General features: G+C 44.7%; 1 protein-coding gene across 2 annotated transcripts in view; it reads left to right on the top strand.

The window, feature by feature from the left end:
* Positions 1 to 22,333, top strand: part of ssbp4 (single stranded DNA binding protein 4) — an 82,280-nt gene that overhangs the window by 48,898 nt on the left and 11,049 nt on the right. For both annotated transcript variants that reach the window (XM_080033114.1, XM_080033115.1), the window contains exons 5-6: positions 10,312 to 10,401; positions 21,411 to 21,494. In XM_080033114.1, coding sequence (XP_079889240.1) covers positions 10,312 to 10,401; positions 21,411 to 21,494 — 174 coding nt within the window. The remainder of the gene's footprint in view (positions 1 to 10,311; positions 10,402 to 21,410; positions 21,495 to 22,333) is intronic.

The raw sequence follows: 22,333 nt of genomic DNA, 5'->3' as shown, positions 1-22,333 counted from the left end.
CTGCATTATGCCGGATGATATATGCTAAAGCTAAAGCCTACGTCTGACTGCTGCTTTGCTTTAGGCACTATGGAATGTGTACAGCCCGACTGTAACTCCCTAGCTGCTCTCTCTCTCTCTCTCTCTCTCTCTCTCACTCTTTCAATCTTCTGCATTCACTGCACTACCAGCACTCCGTTTCATCTTGCACCTTCTCAGCTCTGCAGAAATAAAATCCAGTTGTGTGAGCATAACATGAGAAAGAAAGAGAGAGAAAGAGAGAGAAAGAGAGAGAGAGGGCGAGAGGGAGAAAAAGAAGTGAGCAGGATAATATGAAAGGATGCCAAAGAATAAGGAGGAGGTAGATATTGCTGGCCAGGTTGCCAGAGACTCTTTTCATTTTTAATAGTCCCGTAGGAGGTCTGGCTGATAAAGTGTTATGTTATATTATTAAAACCTTGGCAAAGTTTGTGGTGCAACCGATTCCAACAGTAGCAAGTGTGAAAGCGAGATTCTGTAGGTTAGACAAACTGCAGCACAATTAATGGACAGACTTTCTACAAAGAAACCCCTACGTTTCTGTAGAGCTTTTTGCAAATTCAAAAATGAGCTAGTAAAAATAATTCGGAAACTCCAGAAATGTACCAATTAAAATGCGCAGCTCCATGTAAGCGATTGGCCAATGCAGCATTTTAAGATGTTACATTTTTCCTTAAATGTATTTATTAACATATTAAATACTTTCCTGTCAAAATAGCAGCTTAGAAGCATTCACCATTTACTTGTATTGTTCCAACCCATTTATTTCCACTTTTCTTACTATTTAATTCTTACAAGAACATATTCCTTACAACAGAATATGTAAGAGACAGAAATCGAGAAAAACTTGATGCAGGCAGAAAGTACCGTAATTAGTAGAAGGTAAAATACCATTGGTGTCTGGAATCTAGTGTAAACAGCTTGTCAGATGTAGGGACATGGATGTAGATGCCTGAACCTACAGCCAATAAATATATGTAAATACCACTCGGCGCTGCACGGTAAATGTCACAGTATGTAGTGCATGTGCAGACACACATATATATTATGACTGCGTGGTTGTCGGAGTGTGTGCGCCCATGTACTTGAGTGCTGTTTGTCTTCAGTCTGAGATGTTCCCTACATTCCTGGAGTCTTTTTCAGTGATGAATTGTTTATAATTTACATATCTTTTGTGGTACTAGCTTTCCTAGAGTTATATTCTACAAACCCCAGGCAGCGGCTGTGAACCTGTGGATTTTTCTGCTTTTTATCTAGGTAGAAAGGGAGAACAAGTGACAATGAAAGTAGTGAAGGAGGTTGAGGTTTTGTAGTGAAACAGCATGAGCTTGGTTGGCAAACTTTTTTTTTTTTTCTTCTTTGTCTGTCTGGTCTACTCTTCTCCTCCCTGCATGATTGTAAAAGGGCAACTGAAAAAAGGTACTGACAAAGGAATCGGTCACTTGCTTTACACTCGCAAATATGTACTGTACATCCATTTGTCCCAGAGGGATCCATAACAACAACATTGAGCCAGAATTGCAAAGCACATCATTACTTACAGCTTTCTAACATTGTCAAAAGTCTTTGAGCGTGCCTGTATGTGTTTATGTGTCTGGACTCAGGGAATATAAGAGCCCTGGTGGCGTCACACCAGCCAGTGATTTCAGAGGACAGGAGGGAAATAGTGCACGATAAAATCATTTTACCTTACACTGTCTCCCCTCTCTCTCTCTCTCTCTCTCTCTCTCTCTCTCTCTCTCTCTCTCTCTCTCTCTCTCTCTCTCTCTCAGACGGTACGCTTAAACTACACACCTTTTAATCTATACGGTATTGTTCACATTAGGTTTGTCTCCAAGCTCCAAGCATTCTATTATTCCCTAATTAGCAACATTAATAATCTTCAATTAGGCATGTAGCTTTGAGTGTATACCGGGAGTCTGCCTCTTTTATTCAAAGCATGTTTGTTTGTTTGTGTGTGTGTGTGTGTGTGTGTGTGTGTGTGTGTGTGTGTGTGTGTGTGTGTGTGTGTGTGTGTGTGTGTGTGTGTGTGTGTGTGTGTGTGTGTGTGTGTGTGTGTGTGTGTGTGATTGTGTGTGGACGAGCGTCATCATGACACTGTCCTCTGGTTCTCTGGTGGCTTTCCACCCAACACCAACTGCCTAATGAGGGAGTGAAAGGCCACAGGCAGAGGGGGTAGGGACTGCGTGCGTGCGTGTGTGTGTGTGTGTGTGTGTGTGTGTGTGTGTGTGTGTGTGTGTGTGTGTGTGTGTGTGTGTGTGTGTGTGTGTGTGTGTGTGTGTGTGTGTGTGTGTGTGTGTGTGTGTGTGTGTAATTAAAGAGCAGTGCCAGCAGGGGGGACCTATGTTGGAAAGGGTCACCAGAGCGAGCAGCAGGCCATCGTCAACCTTTGGTCATTATCTACCGACACCGCCAATAAAGGCTTCTGGGTGTTTGTGTTTGTGTTTGTGTGTGTGTGTTCATGCCTCATTGTGTGTGTGTGTATGCGTATGTCAGGAGGCCGGCTACTTAATTACATTACATAAATACTGTGTGTGTTTTGCGCATTTGTGTCCCTTCCATTTAGCCAATCATTTAGCACTAAGTTAGACTGAATTAAACACTTGCTCCCAAGGAAGATTGTTTTCATTATCGATAATATATATGTTTTACTATTATTGTTCGTGCAAACATTTAGTAAATGTGTTTGTCACATCGTCACAATTTCTCAGAGCCCAAAGCCACTTTATTCCAGCTAACATCGTTATATATTAAAAAGGAATATGAATAAGAACTAAATCTACAGGTTGACTCTTAAAAATTTAAATACGACTTTTAATCGTTCTCAACCTTTTTCTCAGTGTTGTTGTTTGCTTGTTTTTCTTTCTTTCTTTCTTTCTTTCTTTCTTTCTTTCTTTCTTTCTTTCTTTCTTTCTTTCTTTCTTTCTTTCTTTCTTTCTTTCTTTCTTTCTTTCTTTCTTTCTTTCTTTCTTTCTTTCTTTCTTTCATCTGTCATGTATGGATCACTCCTAGCACCCTGTCAGCTGCCACCCAGCCCACAGAGAGTCACCACATCAATATCTTGTTTACGGGAGGCAGGAATTGACAGGCAGAATAGCCTGTTTCTGCATTTGTTTGTTTCTTCTCAGAGCACTTTTATTTCCAGGTGTCTGTGTGTGTAGATATATACAGTACATCTGTGTGTGCACAAACTTGTGTTTGTTGGTGTGTGTTTATGGAATCTGCGCCCCCAGAGCGTGGTGTCTCTCCTGTCAAGGTAGCGTGTGTGAATTGCCAAAGGATGATTGGTTAGCCTTACAAGTAGCAGCAGGGGGAGTAAAGGCAGTTGCTCCGGGGCAGGCGGGGGGAGAGCCGGGGTTGACATCCCCAGCCACAGTGCCTTCCCTCTGGGCTTCCAGCTCTGAGCGGTGCCTGGGTAGCTGGGAGGATGCTCCAGGCCTTTGGGGCCCTAATGCTCGGAAGCGATGCTTGGGAGTCAGAAGCGATACATAGACCCTGTTTCCACCTGGCATTAATATGTGGTTCTGAGGAATCCGATCGTTATATGTAAATGTAATATGCTTGTTCACACCTGGCCTTAACAATGCGTCTTCTATGCGCGTTTGCGATCCGGATTCGAATTCCCCGCGCTGTATGGAAATCAGCTCGTACATCATTTCCGCTTATAGGCTACTGTTGTTTTTAATCGGCGGGGGCAGCAGTGCCCCGCCCTTGCCTAGTCTGCCGGAAATAAAAGAAGAAGAAGAAGAAGTGTTGACCATCCACGACCATAGACATTATAAATCCCTTTATAATGTCTATGGTCACCTCGGCAAGAGTCTTGTGTTTTGGTGAAAATGTGAGCACAGCACTGTTTATTGTGTGGTGTTTTCCTCGTCAATAAATTAATCACTTGGTTACACTGTGTCCCACTGCGTAGCTGCCGCAGCCAGCACTGTTCGCTCACTGTCTCTATTATGAGTTGCACCGAGCCGTCTCTGTGTGTTTACGCCATAGATAGTAGTAGGCTAAATACACGCTCACAACAACACGGGGGGAATAAATAAAAAAGCGGCTGGTTTGACCGAGCAAAAACGAGAGACCGCTGGCTTGACCACAGTTGGTCGAAAGAATCATTTCCGCCTTGTGTAGTCACCTCGGCTAGAGTGAAGAGAGTCAGTGTGTTTTGGCGAAAATGTGAGCGCGGCACTGTTTATTGTGTGGTGTTTTTCCTCGTCATTAAATGAATCAGTTGGCTACACTGTGTCCCACTGCTACGATGTCACGAAGCTGCCGCAGCCAGAGCTGTTCGCTCACTGTCTCTATCAGTTGCACCGAGCCGTCTCTGTGCTCACAACAACACGGGGGGAATAAATAAAGAAGCGGCTGGTTTGACCATGCAAAAACAAGAGACCGCTGGCTTGACCACAGTTGTTCCACACAGACTTTATTATTTACCTGCAACGGTGCGCTTTTATGACGTGAATTGTCGCGTGAATGAGTACGCCTTTCCGCCCAGTCACTCGCCGCAGTTGAGTGGGCGGGGCCTAATGTGTATGAGATACGCATACGTGTTTCCACTGTTAATGGGTATGTGGATATGTGGTCTCAAACCACCTCCGAATGTGGATAATCTCAATGCGCATTCAATGCGCATTGAGCGTGTTTCCACCTGTAGTTAGCGCGATCGGATCCTAAAAACCACATATTAATGCCAGGTGGAAACAGGGTCTTAGAGGGAAGGGTGTGTGTGTATGTTTGTTTGGGTCTGTGTGTGTGTTCTGTGGGGGGATCCCAGGCAGATTTGTTTACCGGTAATTAATTCACCTGATTGACATAACAGCTGCCGGAGCTATGGGAAGGCAATGGCATATATGTGTGTGTGTGTGTGTGTGTGTGTGTGTGTGTGTGTGTGTGTGTGTGTGTGTGTGTGTGTGTGTGTGTGTGTGTGTGTGTGTGTGTGTGTGTGTGTGTGTGTGTGTGTGTGTGTGTGTGTGTGTGTGTGTGTGTGTGTGTGTGTGTGTGTGTGTGTGTGTGTGTGGAATATTTACAGTAGGTTCTCATGCATAGTCACTGTGTTTGTGTGTGTGTGTGTGTGTGTGTGTGTGTGTGTGTGTGTGTGTGTGTGTGTGTGTGTGTGTGTGTGTGTAAGCATATTTCGCTGTATACCGTGTGTGTGTGTGTGTGTGTGTAAGCATATTTCGCTGCATACCGTGTGTGTGTGTGTGTGTGTGTGTGTGTATACATGCCTGCGCAGGGGTAGCGACCCCTGCCATTCTAGGGCACTTCCTTGTTGCAGAGTTGGTATTAGGGTTCCTGGCAGAGCGGCCCCAGCAGCTCTCTGTCTTCCATCGATTAGACCCGTCTGTGGGCTGGCAGCCCCGCTCACACTCCCCCTCCTGCCTCTGCCCGCTAATCTTTATAGAGCTGACTTCACTGACAGAGTTATTGGAGCACTTGAAGCCGAGGGGAGAAGTTGGAGAAGGAGGGCCGTGACAGAAGGACAAATGGGGGGGGGGGAGAGGGGGGTTCTGATGGTTGATGGCGGTGATGGAGCGGTATTCCTGCTTCTGTTCTGGAGAGTAGAGAGGGATTGGACAGGGCCAGATGAAAGCAGCAGTCACAGAAACTACACGCGTAGGCAGGCACACAACGGGGTATTCCTTCATGCGTGGACACATCCCTGTTTGTGCCAGCACAGATGTAAGTTTTAACTGATGTATCTTTTCTGATCAAGGCTTTGTAGCCCCCTCATCTAGTTCCTAATAAAGAGCTTTAATCCACGTGCTTCTTCTGCAGTGTGTGCCTTCTTGTGTTTCTGTGGAGCAGACGAAGAATAAGAACCAATAAGAGAGAATGTAGCAGGCAGCTTTAAACAAAAGAATGAGAGAGACACAGGAAGCCCCCCCGAGTGAATACTGTATTCTCATTGAAGAGTTAGACTGGACTGTGTGTGTGTGTGTGTGTGTGTGTGTGTGTGTGTGTGTGTGTGTGTGTGTGTGTGTGTGTGTGTGTGTGTGTGTGTGTGTGTGTGAGACAGAGCCTTAGGGCTCCAGGAAGGCCTTTTAACATTTTTATGTGTTTGTGTCTGTGTGTGTGTTTCAGACATAAAAAGTGTGTGCATGGGTCACTAAAGCCCTTGTGATCTGAAAGAAACAAGCACACACACACACACACACACACACACACAGATATTCACACAAGCACTAGCAGGTTGGTAGCAGTGTTGTTGTGGCCAGCAGGTAGCAGTGTGTTGGCCTGCTTGTCTGGACCCAGATAACAGCCGATCCATTACCCCCTGGAAGCCCAGGTCTGATCACGGGACAGATAGAGCCGCTCACTCACTGTCTGTGGGCCATCCATCCAGCCAGCGTCCACTGTGCAGCTGAAGGGAATCACAACTGGGGTTAAAAGGACAGCAGACCCCTCCTGTTCGTGGAAATGATCAAATCCATGGCAGACGAAAACTACAGGAGGAATACTGCTATTCTTTCTCCTTTATTCAGAGAGAAACCTCATAGATGCCTCTTTAATGTCTCTTTATGGTTTAAACACATGAGACCAGTTATTGAAATTGGCTCAAATATAAGATGTAACAAAGAGTAGAATCACATCTATTGAATCCAGTTGTTGAGCCCAAAGTGGTTGTTTGTCATTTAAGAAATATTCTTATTCGCTTGTTCTTAATTAGAGTCAGATCTCGCATCAGTCTCTCGGTAAACATGTAGCTACCCAAAGCAGATGTTAGCTTAGCTTGCTGGCAAGCGTTGAACTTCCCCTTTAAACATACAGATTGCCCCCTTGATCTGCCGGGCGCTCTGGGAGCTGATCTTACACCTTTCAGCTTGCCTTCTATTTGCCAGCAAAGACATGGAATGAGTTTATGTCTTTGTGGGCTATAGGGGGAAAAAATCTGTTTTCCTTCAAAATATATTCCTTAGAATATTAACCCCAAAAGACACAGATCAGAACCACAAGACAGAGAAAGACCTGGAAGAGTAGATCAGTGGACAGAGAACTTATAAGATTTAAAAAAATATATAATATTGTAGCTTATCGATCCAGAAACACATTTTTTTCCCAATATGGAGGAGGAGGTGGTATGGATGGATGCAGAATTAAGACTGAAGATGTTATGCAGCAAACCAGGGCGATCATGATGTGTTGAATTGGGTGCTGAACGGAGATGGCTGGTGTGAAAATGTGTTTGAAATGACTGAAGATAATGTCATGAAATGCTTCTGTGACTTTCGCTATAGATGGCCTCATGGAGGTGGAGAGAGAGAGAGAGAGAGAGAGAAAGAGAGAGAGAGAAAGAGAGAAAGAGAGGTGCGACGTGTGCTGAGGAATGAACACTGTTCAGGTGTTGTGCATCGGGTTTGTTTGTGTGCAGAGACAGAAAAAGAGGGAGAGCTATCAAAAGCCACAGGCTGCTTTAAACTCCATCTCTGTTTCTTCTTTATCCCTTTCTCTCTCTCCCTCCCTCTCTCTCTCTACCTCTCTCTCTCTCTACCTCTCTCTCTAACTCTCTCTTCCTCTCGCTATCTCTCCCTCTCTCTCTCTCCCTCTCTCTCTCTCTCTCTACCTCTCTCTCTCTCTCCCTCTCTCTCTACCTCTCTCTCTCCCTCTCTCTCTCTCTCTGTCTCTCTCCCCCTCTCTCTCTCTCTGTCTCTCTCTCCCTCTCTCTCTACCTCTCTCTCTCCCTCTCTCTCTCTCTCTCTGTCTCTCTCCCCCTCTCTCTCTCTGTCTCTCTCTCCCTCTCTCTCTCTCTCTCTCTCTCTCTCTCTCTCTCTGCTCCCTGGCCATGCTGATGATTGACGGCCTGAGGGTTTTAATGGGCACTGGAGAGCAGGAGCTGAGGTCGGGGTTGTCATGGCAACTAGGAGAAGGGGCCTTTTGCTGCTGCTTCACCTGAGTACTGTGGAGCCTCGTTGGCTGGTTGAGGCAGGCAGCCACACACACACGCACGCAAACACACACACACACACACACACAAACACATGCACGCTGGCACGCGCAGACACACACACCCTTGCCACACATGCTTGCATGCCAGCACCACTTCCATTCACTCTTCCTGCTGTTCATCCACACACCTCTAGCCTTCTCTCTTGCTTTTCCTCATTTTTTATTTTTTAATTCTACCCCCTTTTTTTATTTCTCTCTCTGATTCACTCGTTCTCTCTCTTTCTCTCTCTGTTTCTCTCTCTCTCTCTCTCTCCATCTCTGCTGATCCCATAGTAGATAATGCGATACGCCACAGCTGGTGCACTGTGTTGTTGTGTGTGTGTGTGTGTGTGTGTCTGTGTGTAACATACGGCATTTCTTCTTTCGCTGTCCCATCGTTCGATAACAGCCCAAGATTTTACACTCCACGAGGCTCAGTTGAGGTCTGAAAATGTCTCAGACCCCTCTGTGTTTTATTTGAAGGAGTTTATCCATCCAGCAAACTGATTTCACACAGCGTTATCCATTCTGTTGTGTTGTGCTGTGGGGGTCTTTGGTACAAAAATTGGACGCGATCAGATTTTTTAGACCCCATTGGTAAGGGATCCAAGGACAGTCAGACCCCCTTCTAAATAAGCCTGGATAAGACTCAACCCCATATGTGCTCTGCCCCAAACAGATCAATCTATATGACACAAAAAACTCATTCTTATCTTGCAATGATTATGATTGTGATCAGAGCTGAGAATTGGCCCCTTCAGATCCACTCAGGTATGACACAGATTGAAACTCACAGACCCGAGACCAGTCACAATGCAACAGGATATGATCCTTTTAGATGGAATATCATTTGGAAGTCTCCTTTATATTTATGTGGCATGTTTCCTGTCATTTTATAGCTGGGAGTTGAGTTCAGAAATCATCAATGTAACAATTGCACATGTCCTAGACCTCTCCCGGTTGATTTTCATCTATTTTGAACATTCAGGTTAACTTCAATTCATTGTTTAGTTGAGTGTTAGGCTGTCGCCGCTTTTGCTTTTTAGCTCTGAAATGAGGGCATTTCTAGGAAGTTAACCATAGGCTCCTCCTCTCTCCGGTTTGTTGCTTAATTTTGACTTATTTCTTATACTGTTGAGGTTGAGAGAAATGCATGCAGTTCACAAACATGTGTGCGTGTGTGTGTGTGTGTGTGTGTGTGTGTGTGTGTGTGTGTGTGTCTTCTGTTTCCTCCGCTGGCCCTGTGTGAAGGTCCAGTTCAGACCCAGCAGTCATGGCCCAAACATCTCACTGCCACGGAACAAAAAACCAGAGCAGCGAGGTTGTCACATGTGACTTCTCCAGATGTTGAAAATCATTATAATTGAGAGCAAAGATAAATGAAATATTTCCAGAAATATATGTGGGGACCATATTCAAAGTGAAGTGTGCATGCAGGAAGGATTGGAAGGCTGCTTTTTACAACGTTATTTACCGAAATGAAGTGGGATGAAAATACTGCTAGAATTGACCGGAAATAACCAGAGCATTGGGGGGACAGGCTTGACTTAGCAATACTAACGCCCAATGAAACATGTCTTTAACAATGAGGATAAAAAAGTGTTGATGGCTTGCACGGAAAGCTTGAAAATATTTTCCTTATTGTAATCAGATTTTTAAAAATTCAATAAATGCAACTTTAAAAAAAATAATCCTTTAAATGAACGCAGTGAAAGAAAAGTAGTGGCGTGTATCTGTATCAAAACTCAGGGTCTTGTATTGAAATAGTTTGACCTACATGGAGGCTCCACTGGAAGGCTTTTCATTTGAAGCAGTCGCAGGAATTGTTGAGTTTTGACAATTGGGGGGAATATTATTGTTCAATTCGGAGATTGTGTAACAGTACAATTTGCAAATTTCTCACATAGTTTTTTTTGTCGGTCAACAGATCAGTTTTCAACCAAGTAAAGAGCCAAGGCGAGTAGATCTAAAAAAAAAAGAAATAGTTTGTGTCCTCTGTGTTGGAGAAAGAAACGGCACATTTGTTATTGCACTTGCATTTGCCTCATTTTCCAAGTGCAGCTAATTCAAAAAAATGTCAAATGATTGATTGGGCTGCCTTTCTCGCGGTCAGATGGCGCGTCGTACAAAACAGTTCACTGGAAGCACGCAGGAAGCCTTAATGTTCCTCAGTAACTATCTTCCTTGACGAGATTTGACAAGTTTCCTCTCCTTCGGCGAGTGTAATTGGGGGTTGGAAGTTTTGTGGCAAATCATTTTCTGCACACCACATCTCTCTCTTGCCAGGATGTCTTTCAGCTAACACGATGCATGTTGGTCCATCGTACATAAATACTGAGTGTATACTATGTTTTTGTCTTTTTTCAGAGTGCGGCCGCTGCTCCTAGTCCAGTGATGGGCAACATGCCGCCCAATGATGGCATGCCGGGCGGACCCATGCCCCCGGGCTTCTTTCAAGTAAGAAAAAATTACTTTCTTGCCGGCTTCATCTCTCCCCCAACTCTACCCTTTCACCCATCACACACACACACACACACACACAAACATACACACACACACACACACACACACACACACACACACACACACACACACACACACACACACACACACACACACACACACACACACAGACAAACACACACACACAGACACACACACCCCCGACAGCTCCCCTGCCCCTCCCATAGCCATCGCTAAGCCTATCCTTCTGTCTCCTCCTCCTTTTTTAGCCTCTTTAGCTGTCCTAATCCCTGTCCAGATGTGTTCCCTTCTCTCTCTCTGCCTCCGTCCCATATGTTGTTAACTCCTGTTGCTCTGTGTGTGATGCTACAAACTGACTTACAAAAAAAAAAAAGACTGTGTCTGGCCCAAATATGAAATGTTGCCATAGTGAGCAAGTAAAAGTGCTAGTATAATTTCAGACTTTTTTGTGGTGTGGTAGGGGAGGGGTGGAGGGGGGGGGGGGAGAGAAGCAGACAGGCTATTTTTTCTGTAGTTTGTGTTGCTTCACTAATTCCTCCTGACGTCACTGTTCTCTGAAGGATGTCTCCAAAACTGACGAGGTCACACACATTGTCTCTCCCTCTCTCTTTCTCTCTCTGTTCCCATCACTCTCTCCTCCTCCTGTCTTCTCACACACAAACATGCACATAGCCTTATTTGACTTCCACTGCGCTGAATCTGCAACCCTGAATCACTGAATCGGCAAAGGTGAAAAAAAAAACAGAAGATCTGTATTTGCTTAAAAAGCTGCTGGACTACTTCAAGTACAATCTAAAAGGTTTAAGGTTTTTAGATTTGTTATAGTAAAAAAGAAAAGTACTTGCACTTAAAAATCATCTGACCGTATCAGATTCATAGTCATATCACATTACCAGTTACAAGTTTTGGGAGCGGCTAGAGTTTCCAGAAAGCTTATTTTTTAACTTCTTTTGATTGTCCTCCTGCTTATGTGTCCTTGAGCAAGACTCTACACACCTGTGACACAGGATACAAGATAAGAGAGGGATGAGAGCCTTTTGAGAAGTGGCTCAACATTTTGGGAAATTGGCTTATTCCATTTCTTTGCTGAGAGTTGGATGAGAGGATTGATATCGCTCAAGCTAAGCTAAGCTAACGTAAACTAAGCTCACGTGTAAGAATAATGAAAATGTACGGCATTTCACAGTGCTCTACGTTTGATTAATGATAAGGCAGAGTTACACATGCGCTCATATTGTATGTTTAGAAAGCCCGCTGTGTAAATAGATACAGTGTGGAACTGTATAGCCCCTAGCCATTCACCTGCGTTGTCTTGTGCTGGTTGATTGGCAGTGTGTGTGTGTGTGTGTGTGTGTGTGTGTGTGTGTGTCAGCGTGTGTGTTTGTGTGTGTGTGTGTGTGTGTGTGTGTCATGCATCTGTGCATGTGCTGGGGTCGTGGAGAATGTTAATGATGTATGAGCAGTGAGCAGGCCGGGGAGAAAGCTATCTGATGGTGTTGCATGAGTGACATTGCTTTCCATAAATAGACCTTGTGTGCCTGACAGACAGACGGACAGACAGACAGAAGGACGGTCGGACGGACGGTCAGACAGACAGACAGACAGACAGACAGACAGACAGACAGACAGACAGACAGACAGACAGACAGACAGACAGACAGACAGACAGACAGACAGACAGACAGACAGACAGACAGACAGACAGACAGACAGACAGACAGACAGACAGACAGACCGACCGACCGACCGACCGACCGACCGACCGACAGGCAGACATGCAGACAGACAGACAGAAAAACCGGTAGACAGGATGAGCAGATGGGAAAGGAATATCCACTCTCCTCTCCTCTCCTCTCCTCTCCTCTCCTCTCCTCTCCTCTCCTCTCCTCTCCTCTCCTCTCCTCTCCTCTCCTGTCCTGCTTAGCTCAGCTATTCTGAGCAGCAAAGCAGGCAAAGGTAAAGCAAAACAAACAATTAAAAGTGTGAACAGAGAGCCTGCATAATGCATAAACACCTCAGACAAAATGTTCTCTCACTGCACCTCTCCAAACTTTACATCGGCTCCCCCCTTAATCAAACAGACGGTGTTGCCACAAACAGCAGCATATTTAAATGTGTTGTAGCCCGGCCATATGGCATCTTTCAACTTCAGCCGGGGCTCAAACCACACACACTGCATACTGTAGGTAGCTGACATTCACTCCCTCGTGAACTAATGGTTGCGGTCGGCGCGGAAAGTGCAGGCTACTGAGTTTTCCGCAGTTCATTTATTCATTCAGGTGAAGGGAAAGAGAGCATTTATTTTTTTCTTTATCTTTCCTTCCCACATATTTGTGAGATTGTGCTCGTAGTTTCTCATCTCGCCGCTCGCAGTGCTTAGACTGGAGGTATAAGGTCAGTCGATTGACAGTGTGAGATCTCCACTTTTGTGTAGTGTGTTTGAGTGCGGAAGACTCAGAACTCAAAAGTGTTTTCCAATGTTTTAGTTTTTTGTATTGACTGAAACAGAATTTTTTGCCCTCTATCTGTACTTTAGTCATTTCTCATTTCTAAACTCTGGGTCGGCTTCCTCTCTCCTCCCGCGTCCGCCTGGCGTCCTTTCTCTATGACACTTCTTCACTCTCCACATTTCCCATGTCTTTTCAAACTATTATTTTCTCGCTCTCGCGCACTCTGCTTCAGTGACACATGCTTACTCACCGGTTATGCTGTGTGTGTGTGTGTGTGTGTGTGTGTGTGTGTGTCAACTTTTCGCGTGTGTGCGAGTTGCAGACATTTTTTCTTTTCCAAGTTTGCAGTAGCGGGGTAATTAACGTGACCCCAACAATGTTATTGGCTACAGTCCTGGGAGAGAGTGATGATGGGGGGCAAAGCAGGCACAGTGTAGGAATATCTGAAGTAGGGGGAAAACGAAGGGGAGGGGGGTGGGGGGGTCCGCTCCAGTGCTTCCCTTATCTGTCGCTATAGGACAAGCGGCGCATCGGGCTCTTTAGGTAGGAAGACAGAGGATGGAGGAGAGGAGAGAGAGATGCTGTGTTGGTGTGAGGATCTCTATGCATTTGGTATATAATCCTCCTCAACTCTCAGCAAAAGTCCTCCGCTGCTGCATCACGGCCCTCTGGGGAGGGCAAGCAAAAAGGGGGGGGGAGACGACTGGGGAGGAGAGAGAGAGAGAGAAGGAGATAATGACAGGGAGGAGGGGGGAGGAAGAGGAAGAAGCAGAGACTAGTACAAGAGGGGACACTGAGACGAGATAGCAAAGTCTTTCAAAATGTCCCTATTGCTCTTCATGAGACGTGTGATCACAAAAAATGACAGCTGACGATCACAGTGGACAGTCGATAGAGTCACATTCCGCCTTTATTATACGCTTTTATTTTGACAATCTCTCTGCACATCTGTGTGTGTGCATGACACTATTTCCACTAAAATAATAGATGTTTTTTTATTTATTTAATTATCTAGCCCAAAAATGGTAAAGTCGTATGGCCGCAGACTTTGTGATATCGGAAAATATCGTATTGTTGTCCAATGAATCGATCTAATGTCGTATCATGATTGAACGATATTACGCTTCTGGTTCGGATTGCGTTGTGTGTTCCGAATGAGGTGAAAAAAACGAGACCACATCTGGAAGGAGCCAGCGTCCAGGGAACAGCAAATAAGATGAAACGGGCTCTTTAGAGATTTGTACAGCCCATCTGTCAAATAATGCCCCAAAAGTCCCTCTGTGTTGACCTTATTTCTCTGATCTACACACGTGCTACGTCAGGTGCTCGTGAAAAAAAAACCTCAATGCGCTCCATTAAGTCTGTAAACCAGTTAGGGTGGGGCTGCCTCTTTCTACTAAACAAGGAATGGCTCCCCTTGCCAAAAATAAAGGGGGGGATCCAAAGTCAAGGGTAGCATGTTTTACCACAGGTAATTGTGCCTCTTCAGGGACAACACCAAAAAGAACACCAAGTGGATTAGGTTTGATTACACATTTAAACAAAAAGGCAGGCCAGGAATCAAAGACAAAATTTAAGAACCTGTTTAAAGCCGACACATGGCGGGGGGGACACACGGAGAATTAGGGAGACATCTGCTCTCAGTGATGTAGAGTATCAAAAGGTAAGACTGACCTCAGGGTTCATTCTGGTCAGTCACAATTGCAAAAGATGCAGATAAACAAAACGTGCGTAAATAAATTGTCTTGAAAAAAAAAAAGCAAATGGAGAGTCAGGTGAATCATGCAGAGATGGCGGAAGAAAGGCGGCTCGGGTATTGTTCATTATCTGGAAGCCAAATGATTGCGAATAAAAACATTTTTTAAGCTCTGTGAAACATCTGAATTTCTTTGTTTTTCGCCATATCTGAAGTAGTGCTGTGAATAGCAGACTTTGAAAAAAAAAAAAAAAGGTTTTAAGGACCCGATTGAGAGTGTGCAGGTAAAAACTTTTTTTTCTCAGAACTAAACTCCACTGAGGAAAGGGACCTGCCTTTGACACCTACATTGTCAATTCTTATCGGTGAGGGGACAGGCGACTAAAAATGGCACCTAACAATTCTACCTTGAACAACAGACACTTTAACATGATATAGGCAAGTCCTCAGCAAGCCTTTTATTGTCTGTCCATTGTCTGCCCGTAGCTGCTCTTCAGACTTCAGTTTAAAACAGTGATTTCAATGTAACCTTTTGTCTCCCAGTGGGCATGCTTCATCCCTATCAGCGGCACGTTCCACCATACGGTGTGTTTTGTGTGTTTAGAAACAGATGTGAGAACGCCCTCTCAACGTACATCCCCCCCGTGCGTTGGTTAAACTTCAGCTTTGAGTTCCCCTCGGCTGAGGATGGGGGATCACGGACATATATAAATCATTTTGGTGCCACCCTAACACGCTTAAATGGCTGTCAGCGTTTCACGGCCGTCCTCTGGGAGAAAACACCCCTTGATAGCGCGTTCCCATCGCTCGAGATGATGTGTTTCCGTGCCATATACCATGAGCTAGCAGGAGAGACCCACTGCTGCCACCGCTTCTCTCTCTGGAATGTTAGCAAGGAATGACAATGAGTGTGCACTCACACTGTGTGTGTGTGTGTGTGTGTGTGTGTGTGTGTGTGTGTGTGTGTGTGTGTGTGTGTGTGTGTGTGTGTGTGTGTGTGTGTGTGTGTGTGTGTGTGTGTGTGTGTGTGTGCGTGTGTATGTGTTTGTGTTTGTGTGCGTGTTTCTGTGTGGTGCTTTGTTTGTTGTGTTCAGTGATGCAGGCTGCTTTGTGTTCCCGCTCTCTGTTTGTGTGTGTGTGTGTGTGTGTGTGTGTGTGTGTGTGTGTGTGTGTGTGTGTGTGTGTGTGTGTGTGTGTGTGTGTGTGTGTGTGTGTGTGTGTGTGTGTGTGTGTGTGTGTGTGTGTGTGTGTGTGTGTGTGTGTGTGCTTGAGCATATTCGTGTGTGTCCAGTAGTTTGACGGCAGTTACACACTGCCCTCTAGTGTTAGCAGCTGGAAAGAAGAAACAAAAACTGACTGGTACTCCTCCATCTCTCTCCCCCTCTCCCTCTCTCCCTCTCTCCCTCGCTCCCTCTCTCCCTCTCTCCCCCTCTCCCTCTCTCCCCCTCTTAGTGGTCCTTCGGGGGCAGCGGTGTGGGTCTTCCTTAAGCTGAAATGAGTGGTGGGGAGGCGAGGGGGTTGTGTTGATGGGTTTGTGGTTCTGTGCCAAGCTGTTATCTCCTTAGCCGGGTAGAAAATGATTTTATTAATTGCTTCATTTAACGCTCCCTGTGCCCCCCTCCTTCCTCCGTTCTCTTACCCATATACACAAACAACACTGGCAAACACACTCACTCGCGAACGCTCCAGTCAAGCTACTTTTCAAACTCGCCCTGCGTACACCTCTGTGACAGGCGAAATGTTCTCCCTCTCTCTCCCCCTCTCTCTCCGTCTCTGTCTCTGTCTCTCTCTGTCTCTCTCTGTCTCTCTCTAACTCTCTCTCTGTCTCTCTCTTTCTCTCTCTCTCTGCAGGGACCTGTATAGAGAACAGTACGGCCATAAAGGCCATATGCTGGCCCATTCACATGTAATAGCTGGAAGGCCCAGAGAGGCCCTGCCGGAGGAGCTGTGCTCCATAGTGTGTGTGTGTGTGTGTGTGTGTGTGTGTGTGTGTGTGTGTGTGTGTGTGTGTGTGTGTGTGTGTGTGTGTGTGTGTGTGTGTGTGTGTGTGTGTGTGTGTGTGTGTGTGTGTGTGTGTGTGTGTGTGTGTGTGTGTGATCTGCACTGGGACAAAAACGTGCTCACACTTACACATTGTGAGGACCAAACTACCATTTGGGAATCCGGTCCCCACAAGATAAACTTTTAAATTGTAGGGTTAAGGCTTGCTATTTTTGTTAAAGTAGGTTTAGGATAAAGCTACAGTAAAGGTTGGGGTTAGCCATGCAGTGGCAACTGGTTACTGTGAGGGTGAGGCTCCTGGGAGTGAATCAAAAGTCAATGCAATGCCCTCGTAAGTGACTAAAACTAGGTTGTGTGTGTGTTTGTGTGTTGAGGAAAAGCAGACTGCTGCAGCTGGATCAGTGCAGCCAGACCCCACAGGGGTGAATTGTTAAACTAACACACACACACACACACACACACACACACACACACACACACACACACACACACACACACACACACACACACACACACACACACACACACACACACACACACACACACACACACAGACTGGCATGTCAACAACAATAACCTCAGAGGTCAGACAGAACTAGCGATGCATTAGCCCCAGTGTGAACCTGCTGAGAGACAGGGCGAGCCAGTACAGATGGTGTTAACCACCCAAAACATACACACACAGAGTGGCAGAACAACCACAGTGGCACCAGTACTAACGTCATAACTATGCCAACACATCCAGACTACACTGTATATACAACTAAATAAACATTTACCAGATTGCTGAATAGATTATTGACCGGCTGTATGCTGTGGAGTTAGTTAATAAGTGGCCCTTGGTCTCATAACAACAAGATAAACAGAATAATTTTGGCAATAAACATAAACTGCCATGTCATAACAGGATAGGAAGAAATTGTCTTAACAGACAGTTGTGCCTTTTTTTCTTTTACAAAGGTTTGTGAGTTGATGAATAAGTGCTCCTGCTCATGGCCAGCATTGTTTTTTTCACGTGTATGTACAAGCTTATCTCTTGTGCCAAATTCTGCACTTGTATACGGCACACCTGGCAGAGCAGCGGCACTGTATCTGCACCTGTGGGAACGCACTTGTTTCACGCTGTCAGTCAGGCATGTTTATTTTCCCACAGTGGCAGCGCCCACAGGATCCTGGTGCTCAGCTCTGCCACGCCAACAGAGCACTGGTGCATTGTGGGAAGGCCAGGGATAGACAGAGTGGGAAGGAGAGGTCTTACGTGGAAGTTTGCAAGTGTGTGTGTGGGTCTTGAGATATATCTGTGCAGCCCACTCCTTTCGCAAAAAGGATGCACACAGGTGAAGAAGAGGTGCACAAGTCTAGTTGGCTATGTGTGTCGCTTTGGGATTGTGTGTGTGTGTGTGTGTGTGTAGAAACACATAGTTGACTAATCAAAGTTAGTCAACAGAAAATAACACCAACACATCACAGTACAGTTGTATTGGTTGAACAACTGTTCAAGCCACAAGGTGTAGAATTACAAAAGCCATTGGCACCCCAGCAACAGTAGCCATGTGTGCTGAACCAACCCTACAGTACACTTAAATAGATTAGGAAATAAATGTGCACAGTATAGCGTCTGAACCAATTTGTAATCTATAGATTTTCTAGTTGCAGAAGATACTACAGGTAGTGGATTTAAGTAATGTATTAAGCCAGAGTGCACAACATTTGTTTCTCGAAATGTGAGGTATTTGAGCTTTTAAAGAATGTATATCATTGCAAACTAATATCATTGGCTTTTGGACTGCCTGTGAAACTAAATGGGCAATGTGGTTACTTTGAATAATGGATATTTGTAATTTGTATTACATTTTCTAATCTTTAGCATTCTAGTCCATTTATACATTTATTTATTTTATCAATTTAAAATGTGCAAATCTGTGTTGTGTGTAGATGCATTTGCTCATACGTATTTGCATGAGAAAGTGAATGCAAATATTCAACCAGAGCTTGTCTGTGTTACTCCGTGTGTGTGTGTGTTTGTGTGTTACTGTGTGTGTGTGTGTGTGTGTGCGTGTGTGTAGGTGTGTGTGTGTGTGTGTGTGTGTGTGTGTGTGTGTGTGTGTGTGTGTGTGTGTGTGTGTGTGTGTGTCGCAGGTTGAACTACATGTGGGTAATCCTGTAATCCTTTAGCTTTACACTGTGATATTAGATACAGTATACACCTGTTGAGTGGCAGACCCCCTTGCAATACACATACTGCATTTACTCACACATATTCAAGTCCACCCACACCCCACACACACTTAGCACCTGAGAGGACAAGATCCTGCTTTCCCCTGTGAAAAAGAGGGAGATCTTATATTCACACTGCCCGGTTCCACACACACACACACACACACACACACACACACACACACACACACCTGTAATGTTACCTGATAGCAGAGTGCTTGATGGAGCAGAGTACATATGCCTGGTCTGACAGTGGGTTGTCCTCCTCCTCCATATTTATGTTCAGGTAGTATTAACAGTTCTCTGCTGGAGTCAGCAAAAAGGTTACTGTAGGATGGAAATCGAGGTCAAAGTTCACACGGCCCTCTCATACTGAATTTGCTTTAATGCAATCTAGGGATGTCCATGGTTAACTGGTTAACCGTTAACCGTTAAGAAGATCTTTAACCGGTTAATACTAAAGGTTAAATGGTTAAAAAAATATATATATCTTAATTTCTCTGAAATCCGGACTCTTATTTTGATATCGCTGAACCGGATGTAAGAATGCCAACTGTCGGTAGAGAATGAAACGAGTAGTGTAGGCTACGGTCAACTTTATAATGGGTCCATGGTACGCTCCCAGTCACAACTTATGGTCACAACGCTCCCATGTCATATGTTTGTATAATTTAATTAACAGCGTGGGCTCCCGCTAGCTTAACATAGCGCTAGCATTAGCCTTCTTGAGGTTGATGCTGTCCTGGCTGCATCTATCACCGTCTCAGTGAGTGTGTGAGGGAGTGACAGACAGGCAGTGAATGCCCGCCCCCTGCACAGACACAGGTCTGCCATGATTGTGTGCCAGGATCAACAGCGAAAATCCGCCAACAAAAGCGTTAAGTATCGTTATGCAGTACTGGTAACATCGGAGCTTATCAATATTACGGTCTGTCAAAATGTTGCCCCGTGCTCAGCACTACTTAGCACCGGGTTTCGGTAGACTACCCATCCCCTAAGCGCGTGTGTGTGTGTGTGTGTGTGTGTGTAAATGTCACGGCCTTTTCAGTCACTTATTTCACTTTCTGCTCCTTCATTCGCATACTACACCTCTTCTCACAACAGACAAAGGTGCCGTGTGAATGTCAACATGTAGGCATTTAAATTGGCTACTGGTCCCTGAATAGTTTTTATATTAATATGCCGGTCCTTGGAACAAAAAAAAGGTCGGGAGCCCTGCTATAATGTTTCATGTATTTCACTATTTTAGGCTACATTAAATCTTAACGGTTAACCGGTTAATAACCGTTAATTCTGGTGGTTAACCGGTTAAAGAAAAAATTCTAAATGGCCATCCCTAATGCAATCACAACACAGGGCTTTCTCCCAGACATTCATTTGAGAAAAATCATTGGTTCATTCGCTCTCATAATGCAAACTAAAACTGCAGTTCACATACCAGCAATTGAGTCATCAATTCTGAAGTGCATTTTAAGAGACAGAATAATCTCCTTTTATTTTTAACCTGGGACTCATTTTTCTAGGTTTGTAATAATGACGTTTGATTGGGATCAAACATGTGGCACTCCTCTCTCCTCTGCAGAGTGAAAGTGAGCAGCAGCAAAACTAAGCCTGCTCTGGCACTTGACTGTGTGCCAGTCGGCGGCACTGAATGAAGCACCATCCTATGGCAAAAATTAGGAAAATTAAGATCATGTTTAACAAAAAATACCAGAATCATCCTTTGGCAAAACAACACCATTGTAATTGAATGTTGATTAAAGTCCACCTTGTGAATTGATCTGACCTGATCCGACCTGATCTGAATTGGTCTCCTTGCAATTAACAAGTCCTGTATGTAGAAAAATCAATGTGGTCCCCTCCGCAAATGTCAGTGACAAATCCTGTTTCATGCATTCCTTGTTGATGTGGCGGAATAGATATGATGCGTGTGCTGTAATTATTCACACTTAAATTGGACATGCTGTAATTGCCCTCTGATTGTTATGGCAGTTAAGGCACCCAGCACTAAGCATTCTTGACCACCAGGGGAACGGAAACAAGCATCAAACGGCCATTGTGGATCAGTTCATCAGGTTCTTATAGGCAACATGCTAGCGCTCTCTTACCTCTTTATACATTGAGCAGCATTATCACCTGGGCATCATTAAATACAAATGAATAAAACACAAACTATGAGAACTATTTACAGTACATTATCAGTTCACAGAAAACCCCTTCCACATTTTCTCTCATATCCCTATTACTTGGGGTACGTTTCATCAGAAAAAATAGCCACTATGAAAACTGGGGTTTTTTTAGATTTAGAAATCGCTATTTCTATTTTTTTAATGTTTTGTTTAATGTGAAATGAAATCGTCTTTGTATTATGTAAGCATGTACGGATATTTCTAATTGCTTCAAACATAACTCAGATATGCGTCTGTATGGCTAAATTAGAGGGAAGTGAGGACGTGTTTTTATTTTTTTTTATTTTGGTGAACAGTCTGTTTTAAATCTAATATTGTATTGTCCCTAAAACGGATTTAATGCAAATTTGTTGAACACAATTGTTTTGGTTTGAATATCACCAAATAGCATTTTTATTGACATGTGTTTGTCTATTTTTTCTTACCCAGGGTCCTCCGGGCTCTCAACCTTCCCCCCACACGCAGCCTCCCCCACACAACCCCAGTAATCCCATGATGGGACCTCACGGACAGGTAAGGACGCAAACATTTTACACTCTTATACCCTCATCCACTTGCTGTGTTTCTGTTCATAGTCATATACAGTAGCTTTATACTCTCACTTTTCTCACACTCGACTCACTTGTTCATTCACTCCCCCTCACTCAACAACACAACAGCGCGCAAACAGCACACAGTTCCCTTGTTGTGCTAACAGACAGGGCGGGTAGCATCCAGGAGGACGGTGGGGTTGGGATGAATAATTTAGCTGTGTTGGCCCAGCTGTAAGGAGCGGAGGTGCATCTGGAGGGGCCTTCTCTCTCCCCTCAGCCCAGCACTCACCATCCCATAGTCCATCAATAGACCATTAATATTGCAGCAGAGCCTGACACAGTGTAGCTCTTCGTGCACAAAGCCAACACAACAAGGAGAGGAGAGAATGAGGGTAAAAACAGTAGTAAGTTCAGTCTTTGCCTCAAGGGCTATAGCTCTGATTATATAACTCGTCCTCCACTTGCCCCCGAACGCACACACGTCGTACGCCGACATACAAAAATACACAGTACATAATTACCAGTGGAATCCAGTCTCCTGTTGTATTGGTGCGGACTGTTGCTTAGCTCTGTTCAAAAGGACGATATGATCATTATGTTGCTGTTCCTGCTCTGTGGGCCAAAATACACAACTCCCCATTAAAACCATGGACATTCAAATCTGCATGTTCCTCCCTTGATTCCCAAAACTAGTTGGTTTGAGTTCGTAAATGAATTCGAACCAGATACTGAAATATGTCTCACTGCATGTGTGTGTCTAGCAGCTTTTACTCGCATACTAGGAAACTAACTCTGAATACCATCTTTCCGGTGTGTTTT

The sequence above is a fragment of the Ammodytes marinus genome (genome assembly GCF_949987685.1).
Source record: "Ammodytes marinus genome assembly, chromosome: 8".
NCBI lineage: Eukaryota > Metazoa > Chordata > Actinopteri > Uranoscopiformes > Ammodytidae > Ammodytes > Ammodytes marinus.
This window is presented reverse-complemented; position numbering and strand designations above follow the sequence as displayed.